Source organism: Babylonia areolata, chromosome 31, assembly GCF_041734735.1.
Source record: "Babylonia areolata isolate BAREFJ2019XMU chromosome 31, ASM4173473v1, whole genome shotgun sequence".
Classification (NCBI taxonomy): domain Eukaryota; kingdom Metazoa; phylum Mollusca; class Gastropoda; order Neogastropoda; family Buccinidae; genus Babylonia; species Babylonia areolata.
The window spans coordinates 26,206,149-26,218,275 of record NC_134906.1 but is presented as its reverse complement, the minus strand read 5'-3'; the positions used below and the strand labels follow the sequence as shown (position 1 = coordinate 26,218,275).

General features: G+C 42.9%; 1 protein-coding gene across 1 annotated transcript in view; it reads left to right on the top strand.

The window, feature by feature from the left end:
• LOC143276071 (uncharacterized) overlaps positions 1-12,127 on the top strand; it is a 77,331-nt gene that overhangs the window by 29,918 nt on the left and 35,286 nt on the right. The window contains exons 17-22 of the mRNA XM_076580458.1: positions 214-372; positions 1,323-1,483; positions 4,512-4,616; positions 7,212-7,501; positions 8,884-9,181; positions 10,774-11,022. Of these exons, the coding sequence (XP_076436573.1) occupies positions 214-372; positions 1,323-1,483; positions 4,512-4,616; positions 7,212-7,501; positions 8,884-9,181; positions 10,774-11,022 (1,262 nt within the window). The remainder of the gene's footprint in view (positions 1-213; positions 373-1,322; positions 1,484-4,511; positions 4,617-7,211; positions 7,502-8,883; positions 9,182-10,773; positions 11,023-12,127) is intronic.

Here is a 12,127-nt window from a genome sequence, read left to right as displayed (position 1 = left end):
CACTACCGAAGTGACTCAGCAGCAGTGCAGGGTCTCCTCTTGTGTGTGGCCTCCTGGCGACCTAACATCAGTGGTTCCCTGTGGACTGCCGACGGTGGAACTGTGACGGACGAACCCGGGTGTGGCTGTGTACGGGGAAATCTAAACTGAAATGGCGCAGATGATGGGGCAGCAAAAAAACACACACAAAAATTTTTTTTTATGTTTGTGTAGAATCTACATCCCCAACTCTGACACGCTGTACCGGGCGATCAAGAGCAACCACAACGTGTTGATGAGCCGTCAGCATGCTCTGGAGCGCGTGCAGGACCAGCTGAGAAGGTTGCAGGTGAAGAGCAGGGCGCCCACAGGTGAAAACCTCTCCTTCAACAGGTAAGCTTTGGGGACATTTTGGATTTTTTTTTTTTTTTTTTTTTTTTTTTTTTGATTATTATTGTCTAATAATGCTTGCTTTTGAAGAAATGGTCTGCACATTATACTTTACCCTTTCTTCTTCTTCTTCTTCTTCTTCTTCTGCGTTTTTACGTGTATGACCGTTTTTACCCTGCCATGTAGGCAGCCATACTCCGTTTTCGGGGGTGTGCATGCTGGGTATGTTCTTGTTTCCATAACCCACCTGACGCTGACATGGATTACAGGATCTTCAACATATGTATGTGCAGACCTGCTATTGCCTGAATCCCCTTCACGTGTATATGCAAGCAGAAGATCAAATACGCACGTTAAAGATCTAAAAGACTTGCATGACTTGCCTTGATCCTAAAAAAGTTACACGACTTGCCTTGATCCTAAAAGTATTATATGACTTGCCTTGGTCCTAAAAGAGTTAGGTGACTTGCCTTGAATTTAAGAGTTACGTTGCTTGCCTTGATCATGAAAGACTGATATGATTTTCCTTGATCCTAAAAGACTTACGCAATTTGCCTTGGTTCTAAAAGAGTTATACAACTTGAATTTAAAAGTTGTCTGACTTGTCTCAAAAAGACTTAAGGCGACTTGCCTCGATCCTAAAAGGGTTATGTGACTTGTCTTGAATTTTAGGTACATTACTTGTCTTGATCCTGAAAGAGTTATGTGACTTGCTTTGATCCCCCCAAAAGTTATGTCAGTTGCCTTGATCCTAAACATTATGTGACTTGCCTCGGTCCTAAAAGAGTTGCACATCTTGCCTAGAATATTTAAAAGTTATATGACTTGTCTTGATTCCAAAAAGACTTAACGTGACTTGCCTCGATCCGAAAAAGAGTTAATGCTACTTGCCTCAGAATTTTAAAGAGTTAACGTTGCTTGCCTTCCTCATCTCCTTCTTCTTCTTCTTCCAGAGCGGCGGGTGGAGCTGCGGCAGGTAGCTGGGCAGGTGGCGCCACCCCTCCTCGGGACTGGCGCCTGAAGAAGGCCGACCTGCTGACCCCGGAGAAGATTTCGCTGCTGAAGGAGTCTCTGGCCAGCCACCGCGTTCGCAAAGTCAAGTGCCAGCCTCTGGGTAAGGCAAAGGGGGTATGGGGGGGGGGGGGGGGGTCGAAACATTATATACGCAAAACAAGCAAACACCTGTTTGTTATTTTGCCTTCACCATCAGCATCTTTCTTGTCTATATCAACAGACGTACGTTTATTGAAAGGATCTACAAATAGAACAAACAAATGATTTTTTAGCGCTAACAATATTGTTTTGTTTTTCTAGAAAAAGCAATAAGTGGAATTTGTTGGGAGTTTGGGCAGGTTCTATAACATCTGAATAAACATTAGTCACTGCTTCACGTCAATGTGAATGACAGTTTCAAAAGCTTTGGGAGGTAGGTGGATGGGTGGTTAAGACGCTTATCTGCCAAGACAGTGTCCGTGAGGGTCTGGGTTTGAATCCCGGTTTCACCCTCTCTCCCAAGTTTGACTGGAGGAATTGAACTGGGTGTGTTAGATGTTAACAGTTTGTACATGGTGTGTGAGAGAATTGAAGGGTTTGTATATGGGTGTGTTAGAGAATTGAACGGTTTGTACACGGGTGTTTGAGAATTGAACGGTTTGTATACGGGTGGGTTAGAGAATTGAATGGTTTGTATACGGGTGCATTAGAGAATTAAACGGTTTGTATATGGATGTCTGTCATTGTTGATAATTTCCAGTATGAACCCGTTAAAATTGAATATGGAGTCCCACAGGGATCTGTTTTAGGCCCAGTGCTCTTCACACTGTACACTGCTCCTCTCGCTGAAATTATCAACCGCCAAAATGTCAGTCATCATTCTTATGCTGATGACACTCAACTCCAGAAGAGTGATACACCTGAAAAACTGTTGTCGCTCTTGCAAGAAACATCTAACTGCTTCCTGGATATTAAAAATTGGATGACTCTAAATAAGTTACAATTGAACGCGGACAAAACTGAAGCAATGGTCATTGGAACTAAACAAAAGCTCTCTTCCATTACAACTAATACAACCAAACTTGGCAGTACATCCATCCCTCTGTCCAGTTCAGTCAGGAACCTCGGCGTTGTCATTGACAACACACTGTCCATGCAAAAATTTATCAGTCAGACATGTTAATCCTGCTACTGTCCACTGCGGCGCATCAGTTCCATCCAGAAATATCTGTCCATTGACGCAACATCTAGACTTGTTGTTTCTCTCATTCTCTCTCGCCTTGACTACTGTAACTCTCTATTGTCTGGTTTGCCTGCTTCATCCATTCAGTCCCTTCAGTGCATACAAAATTCTGCTGCCTGACTCATCCTCAGAAAGAAAAGATCTGAGCACATCACTCCTCTTTTGCAACATCTCCACTGGCTCCCTGTCTCACACCGAATAAAGTACAAGATCAGCACTCTATGCTACAAATGTATTCACAAATCAGCCCCTTCCTATCTCTGTGGCTGCCTTCACCTCTACACTCCATCTCGCTCACTATGATCAGCTTCGGATCCACTCCACTTACGCATACCCAGATTCAAACTCTCAACTGTTGGCCGCCGTTCTTTCTCTGTCTCTGGACCTTGCAGTTGGAATGAACTTCCTCTTACACTTCGTCAAGTCTCCACACTCAGCTCTTTCAAGTCTGGCCTTAAAACCCACCTCTTCCCAAAATAGCCTCCGTTCCCTGCCTCTTCCTTGTCTTTAGTTTCTCCAGTTTTAGAGTTATGCGTGCATGGGAATGACTGGTGCGAAAGCGCTTAGATTTGTCTATGCACTATATAAGTACCATTATTATTATTATATGTTATAGAATTGAACAGTTTGTATATGTATATGGGTGTGTTAGAGAATTGAACGGTTTGTGTATGGGTGTGTGAGAGAATTGAACAGTTTGTATGTGGATGTGTTAGAGAATTGAACAGTTTGTATGTGGATGTGTTAGAAAATTGAACGGTTTGTATATGGGTTTGTTAGAGAATTGAACGGTTTGTACATGGGTGTGTTAGAGAATTGAACGGTTTGTATATGGATGTGTAATAGAATTGAACGGTTCGGTTTGTATATGGGTGTGTTAGAGAATTGAACGGTTTGTACACGGGTGTGTTAGAGAATTGAACGGTTTGTATATGGATGTGTTATAGAATTGAACAGTTTGTATATGGATAGATAAGAGAATTGAATGGTTTTTATGTGTGTCTGTTAGAGAATTGAGTTGTTTGTATACGGGTTTGTTATAGAATTGAATGGTTTGTATGTGGGTGTGTTATATAATTGAATGGTTTGTATATGGATAGATAAGAGAATTGAACAGTTTGTATATGTGTGTGTTATAGAATTGAACTGTTTATATACGGGTGTGTTTGAGAATTGAACGGTTTGTATATGGGTGTGTTAGAGAATTGAACAGTCTGTAAACGGGTGTGTTAGAGAATTGAATGGTTTGTAAACGGGTGTGTTAGAGAATTGAATGGTTTGTATATGGGTGGGTTAGAGAATTGAACGGTTTGTATATGGGTGTGTTAGAGAATTGAATGGTTTGTACATGGGTGTGTTATAGAATTGATCAGTTTGTACACGGGTGTGTTAGAGAATTGAATGGGGTTTTTTTTGTATATGGGTGTGTGAGAGAATTGAACGGTTTGTACACGGGTGTGTTAGAGAATTGAATGGTTTGTAAACGGGTGTGTTAGAGAATTGAATGGTTTGTATATGGATGGGTTAGAGAATTGAGCGGTTTTTATATGGGTGTGTTAGAGAATTGAACAGTTTGTACACAGGTGTGTTAGAGAATTGAACGGTTTGTACACAGGTGTGTTAGAGAATTGAACGGTTTGTGTATGGGTGTGTTAGAGAATTGAATGGTTTGTAGAATTTAACGGTATTTACACGGGTGTGTTATAGAATTGAATGGTTTGTATATGGGTGTGTTAGAGAATTGAACGGTTTGTACACGGGTGTGTTAGAGAATTGAACTGTTTATATACGGGTGTGTTCGAGAATTGAACAGTTTTTATATGTATGTGGGTGTGTTATAGAATTGAAAGGTATTTACACGGGTGTGTTATAGAATTGAACGGTATGTACACGGGTGTGTCTGCAGCAACCCTGGCCCAGTCGCGCCTGGTGTCAGTCAGGAACCAGTACCGCTCCTGTTCCATCGTCAGCACAGACAGCTCTGTCCATGGAACCGGTGCCACTGTGAAAGGTGGTGTGTCCTTTTACTGCTGAATTGTTCTGTGCAGTCTGTATGTTTGTTGTGTGTAGTTTGGTTGTGTGTGTGTGGAGGAGGGGGTTGGGTGTGAGAGTGTGTGTGTGTGTATTTGTGTCAGTGTGTGTCAGTTGCGTATGTGTGTGCGTTTATGTGTGTGTGTGTGTGTGTGTGCTTGATTTGTTATTTCCGTGTCCTTTGCAAACTTCTGCCCTGCTGAAGGGTAGGAAACAAAATGGAAAGTAACGAGAGCAGTGAAGTTGAAACACCTCTGGCACCACCCTCTACCACTTACACTTGTGCACACATGCACACATACACACGCTTACACACACACACACACACACACACACACACACACACACACACACACACACACACATATACACGTCAGACACAAGCACACAGCACATGCACACGTACACACACACACACACACACACACACACACACACACACACACACATGTACAGGTCAGACACAAGCACACAGCACATGCACACGTACACACACACACACACACACACACACACACACACATGTACAGGTCAGACACAAGCGCACAGCACATGCACACGTACACACACACACACACACACACACACACACACACAAGTCAGACACAAGCGCACAGCACATGCACACGTACACACACACACACACACACACACACACACACACACACACATGTACAGGTCAGACACAAGCACGCAGCACATGCACACGTACACACACACACACATCACACATGTACACGTCAGACACAAGCACACAGCACATGCACACGTACACACACACACACACACACACACACACATGTACAGGTCAGACACAAGCACACAGCACATGCACACGTACACACACACACACACACACACAACACATGTACACACACACACACACACACACACACACACACACACACACATCACACATGTACACGTCAGACACAAGCACACAGCACATGCACACGTACACACACACACACACACACACACACATTACACATGTACACGTCAGACACAAGCGCACAGCACATGCACACGTACACACACACACACACACACACACTACACATGTACACGTCAGACACACAAGCATACAAAAACATGCCTGAATGCCCCTAACAGTGCAGACAAAATCACCGTTCCTTCCTGGATACCAAAACCTGAATATTTATTTTGAGATCAGTAGTTAATAAGAGAGAAAATATGTTATTTGAAGCTCTGTTACTGACACATAAAAAAATTCTTTTTGCTTTTTACTGAATTTTAGGGTTAATTTTCAAATAAAATCAGTTCTTTTAAACTCTGTTGCTGATAAAATCATATTTTAAAGATATTACGCACCTTGTCACCAAAAGAAATATGTTCTTTTAATCTCAGTTACAGATAAAAATGATATAATTTAAAAATATTACTCACCAATATAATTTTTTTTCTTTTTTGAAGATTAGTTGCCAGTAACAATCTGTTCTTTTAAGCTAAAAAAAATCCCCCCCAAAATCATGTATTTAAACAGAATTACTCACCAATAAGATCAGTTCTTTTTTGCTGAGTTATTGAAAAAAGTCATATATTTTAGAAATATTATTGACCAATAAAAATCATGTTTGTAAGCTCAGTTATTGAATTTTTTTTGGTGTGTTTTGAAGATCAGCCACTAGCAGAAATTGGTCATTTAAAGCACAGTTACTTTTTTTTTTTTTTTTTTTTTGTTTGTTTGTTTGTTTTGTTTTTTGTTTTGTTAAAGATTAGTCACCAGTTAAAATCTGTTCTTTTAAGCTCTGATTTTGAAAAAAAAACCCAAACATGTATTTAAAAAAGATTTTCACCAAGACAACTCAGTTCTTTAAAACTCAGTCACCAGAAAATAGATAGATGAATAAATAAATCATGTATTTATGAAAGCATCATTCACAAATAACACCCAGTTCTTATAAAACTCAGTTCTTTTTAAGCTCAGTTATTGAAAACGTATTTTAAAAACACCATTAGAAATAAGTTCTTTTAACTCATTCTACCCAGCTACAAGCCTGCTACAGCACCCCTGGACCACCAGCCACTGCAGTAAAAAAAAAAAGAAAAGAAAACAAATCAGTGGAGAATTGTTGATTTAATTGGTCACACAAAGCTTCGTTCTCATGCTTCCAGAATCGGTGAACGGCTCCGTTTTAAAACGCCAACTGTACCAAGCAAGAATAAACGAAATTAGAAGAGTGTATTGGTACGAGAATACTCAGTACCTGATCCGCAGGGGAAGTAATCATGGTATGAGTTAACTTGTACCTGGAGTAGAATGAGTTAACTCATTCAGCTTTGCCACTGAGCAATGCCCTGATGTCAGAAATTGTTTCATTAAAATGGTGTGCACATTCCTACAACCTCAGAGGGAAGTGGCTTACAGTATTTCCAGCTGTGTCCTCACATCTCAGTTTGGAGGGAAAAAAAACATTTGATTTCAGTGTATTTTCTGTTTTTGCCTGCATCAGTATGGCCGGGGAAACTGCGGAGGCTGTAAGCACCTTAGTGTTGAATGGGTTAAGGTCCTGTACCAATAAGAACCCTGTCCTTTGGTATCTCTTTCCTCCAGAGACAGAATCCAGCAGCGCAGTGGCGTCCAACGGATCGGAGACGAGAACGACATTCCTCACCTCCACGCCCACCGCCCCAGCCCAAGCCCCGGCCCCGGCCCCGGTGAGAGAGGCTGCGAAGCCGCCACCGGCTCCCACCTCCTTTTCCGGCGTCGCCTACTTCAAGCCAAAGTCGGTGGTGACACCAGAAGGGGCGGTGCTAGGCGGCGGCGCTGTGACGGCTCCGCCTCCCCTCCAAGTGTCGTTGTCTGCTGCCGGGGGGGTGTTGGGCACCGGCGCAGCGTTTAAGGTGGGTGGTGTTCCCTTTGTGTTTGCTTAACTCACTCAGTACGGCCAGTCCTCTCTTCTCCTCCACACAAACCCCTCGGATGTCCAGTGGGTGTCTGAATGACCCAACCTTTAGCTTCCGTCGTCAGAATTGTGGTATTCTTTGTCAACATTCACCTCTTCAGTATAAGAGCCCTCTGCTTGCAATATTTTGATGGTGGTAATTGGGGTGAAACGCTGTTAACGTTGTCTCTTTCGCCGTTCGTATGGAGAGAGTTAACCCCCTCAGTTGTGCTGTGTGGATGTGCAGTGTTGTGTGGATGCGAGTTGCTGTGTTGTACTATGCTTGTCCAGATGCAGGGCAGGGCAGGCGAGTTGATTCTTGTGTCTCGCACGCTCCCACAAGGCGAATAGGCTATGCCAGTGCAGTTTTTTTTGTCACTTAAAAGATTAAGAAAAAAGTTTTTTTGTGGTTACTAGTCAGCAACTACTTCGTTTGTGGGCTGCGACTCTCACATTTACTAATATACACAAGTGGGCTTTTACGTGCATGACCATTTTTACCTCTGCCATGTAGGCAGTCATACTCTGCAGGAGGTAGTTAGCATCAGACGAAAGAGCAAACGTTTTCACTATTTATGATGCGTTTGTATTATCATTTCAGGTGTTTTGCTGTGAAAGTGGATATCTTTTTTTTTTTCAGGAATTTTGCAATAGACAACCCTTTGTTGCTGTGGGTTCTTAGCATGTGCTGAGTGCTTGCTGCCCACGGGACCTCAGTTAATGGTCTCATCAGAATGACTAGCATCCAGACCATCATTCAAGGTCTACTGGAGGGGCAGAAAGTGATAGTAAATGATTTGATCCCCAACCCTCAGATTCTGAGCTGGACGCATTACCACTAGGCCGCCACTCCACTTTGTACTAGTAGTGATAATATTAATTGTGATGATGATGTTTGTGTCTGTGATTGATAGTGATATTAATTGTAATCGTCTTCTTCGTTTTCGTTCGTGGGGTGCAACTCCCATGTTCACTCGTATGCACACGAGTTGGCTTTTACGTGTATTCAGGACTGTTTTTACCCCGCCATGTAGGCAGCCATACCTCACTTTCAGGGGTATATTAATTGTAATGATATTGTGTATGTGAGTGTCTGTGATTGGTAATAATATGAATTATATAATGATGATACTGTGTTTGGGGAGTGTGTGTGTGTTGTATTAGTAGTAATGTAAAAATTATATCAATAAGACATGACGCATTTATTTCAGGAAAACCCATGGGGGCACATGAAAATGTTATATATTTCAGGTAACTTATACAAAATATAGATACAAATATCGATAACAATATGTAAGTGTGTAACAATGATAACACATGTATGCGTGTTTCTCTATACAGAACCCGTCACTGGCAGGCCAGCCGGCACCAGCTCCGAGCAGTTTCCCAGCATTCTCTGCCCAGCCCCCTCCTTCCTTTGGTGGTGCTGCTGTTGCCCCTGCCCCTGCAGTGGCGCCCTCTATGCAGCCCCGCTACGAAAACGTCTCCCCCACCGACTTTGATGACGACACAGGTGACGATGAGTACGACGAATACGCTGGCTATGAAGAGGATGAAGAGGACGAGGATGAGGAGGAAGAGGAAGAAGAGGGAGCCTTTGGGGATCAGTACGAATACCCATCGGAAACGTTCAGTGGAGGTGAGTTACATGTGGAATGTGTGCCTCGTGAATGGAGAGAGTTACCGCTCTTTACTATTGAAAGAAAAAATAAAAGTTAATAGTATTGATCTCCTGGCCTCATCGTTTATTCATTTCATGTGTGGAATGACTTTTTTTGAAAATTTGTTTTATTTTTTATCGCTCTGTTTTTTTGGGGTTTTTTTTCATCTTTTCTACCATTTTTGTTTTAAAAATTCATTCAGTTCATACAATGCATGGAAAAATATAACAACACGATCTGAAACATCATCATCAAAGATAAACAAAGAAAGAGTATCAAGCATTTGGAAATGTTACACAGTTTGGTTGTATCGTCTGCATATTACGGGAATATTTACAAAGAACCTATTAGTATGAAAACGGATGATTACCGCTGCACACAAGGATACGTTCTCCTCCACCATTCATATGTGTGAATGACGGGCGCAATAGCCGAGTGGTTAAAGCGTTGGACTTTCAATCTGAGGGTCCCAGGTTCGAATCACGGTGACGGCGCCTGGTGGGTAAAGGGTGGGGATTTTTACGATCTCCCAGGTCAACATATGTGCAGACCTGCTAGTGCCTGAACCCCCTTCGTGTGTAAATGCATGCAGAAGATCAAATACGCACGTTAAAGATCCTGTAATCCATGTCAGCGTTCGGTGGGTTATGGAAACAAGAACATACCCAGCATGCACACCCCCGAAAGCGGAGTATGGCTGCCTACATGGCGGGGTAAAAACGGTCATGCACGTAAAAGCCCACTCGTGTACATGCGAGTGAACGTGGGAGTTGCAGCCCACGAACGCAGAAGAAGAAGAAGAAGAAGAAGAATATGTGTGAATATATTTTGTACCTATGTGTAGAATGTTTTTGGTTTTGAAGGAAAGGAAGGGACTTGGGGGAGGAGTGGGGGATACAGAAAAGGTGACAGGCGAAGAGAGAACAGTTTCTTCAAGACAAGACAAGTTCTTTATCGAACTAGGGTAATAGATAAAGCAAGCACATGCTTTTTCACATTCAGCCCTCCTTGCTCTGAAGAGTGACTACCGTGAAAGTAAGTAATTTGTAAACACGGAAAAAAAAAAAAAGAGAAGATAAAGATACCACATTGAAAACACATGTATCAAATTGATGGTGTTTTCAGCTCGGTGTATATACCTAACCCTGTGTGGTTGAGTTGGTCGGCTGGGTTTTAAGCAGTCATGAGGAACAGTAACTACCTTGCCTCCTTTCAGGGGCCAGCACTCTGTGCAGTAACGATGATGATAACAGTAACTCCTTGCCTCCTTTCAGGGGCCAGAACTCTGTGCAGTAATGATTATAATAACAGTAACTACATTGCCTCCTTTAAGGAACCAGCACTCTGTGCAATAATGATTATAATAACAGTAACTCCTTGCCTCCTTTCAGGGGCCAGCACTCTGTGCAGTAATGATGATAATAACAGTAACTGCATTGCCTCCTTTCAGGGGCCAGCAATCTGTGCAATAACGATGATAATAACAGTAACTAACCTTGCCTCCTTTCAGGGGCCAGCAATCTGTGCAATAACGACGATAATAACAGTAACTAACCTTGCCTCCTTTCAGGGCCCAGCACTCCGGCTTCAGGCTTCCCTTCGCTGTTGGCCAGACCAGCAGGATCGGGGATCAGCAAGAACCTGTTCAACATCCCGTCCTCGGAGGCCGCAGATCGCTCAGCTACACCTACCGCACTGGACATGAGCAGCGGTGCGCAAGCTGGCGGCGGTGGTGGTGGGATTTCCTTTGGTGCCCCCCTGTCTGCTAGTTCTGTGGCTGGCAAGCCTGATTTTTCACTGGCCGCTCTTAGTGGGCAAGGTATGTGGTGTGGTTGTGGTTGCTGAAAAATGTTGGCTTGGTTTGTGGATTTGCCTCTGTACGGGTGGCGATAATAGAAATGTGTGTGTGGTGTGGTGGTGATTGAAAAATGTTGGCTTGGTTTGTGGATTTGCCTCTGTACAGGTGGCGGTGATAAAAATGTGTGTGTGTGGTTGTGATTGAAAAATGTTGGCCTGGTTCATGGATTTGCCTCTTTACTGGTGGCAATAGAAAAAAATGTGTGTGGCGTTGATAGAAAAATGTTGGCCTGGTTTTGTGGATTTGCCTCTATACAGGTGGCATTAGAAAAATGTGTGTGTGGTGTGTTGATGAGTAAAAAATGTTGGCCTGGTTTATATATTTGCCTCTGTACAAGTGGTGATAGAAAAAGGTGTGTGTGGTGTGGTGGTGGTTAAAAAATGTTGACCTGGTTTGTAGATTTGCCTCTTTAGAGGTGGCGATAGGAAAATTCTGCATGTGGTGTGGTGGTGATTGAAAAATGTTGGCCTGGTTCATGGATTTGCAGTGGTAGAAGAGTGATAAAACAGATACGCGTGTAACGTGTGGTATATTTTTTGTTGTTTCTTTTACTCTTTTTGTCACAACAGTTTTCTCTGTAAGAAATTCGGGCTGCTCCCCCATGCATTTTTTTCTGCCTGCAGTTTTATATATTTTCCTATCAAAGTGGTTTTTCCTTTTTATTTTGCCCTTTCTTTGCCGTGGGCTCTTTTACCTGTGCTAAGTGCACCCCGGTTTATCATCTCATCCAAACAGCCAGCGTCCAGAGCACCACTCAAGGTCTAGTGGAGGGGGAGAAAATACTGGCGACTGTGGGATTCGAACCACTGAACTCTGATTCTCTCGCTTCCTAGGCAGACGCATTACCATTAGGCCAACACTCCACCATGGTATGTGGTGACTGAAAAATACTGGCTTGGTTTGTGGATTTGCCTTGGTTGAAGAGTGGTGGGGAAAATGTGTGAAGAGTGTGGATTGAGGATGGCTGAAAAAATGTTGGCCTGGCTCACAGATTTGTGGGTGGTAGAAGAGTGATGAAAATAGAGAGATACAATGATTTGCGTGATGATTGAAAACTGTTGGTCTA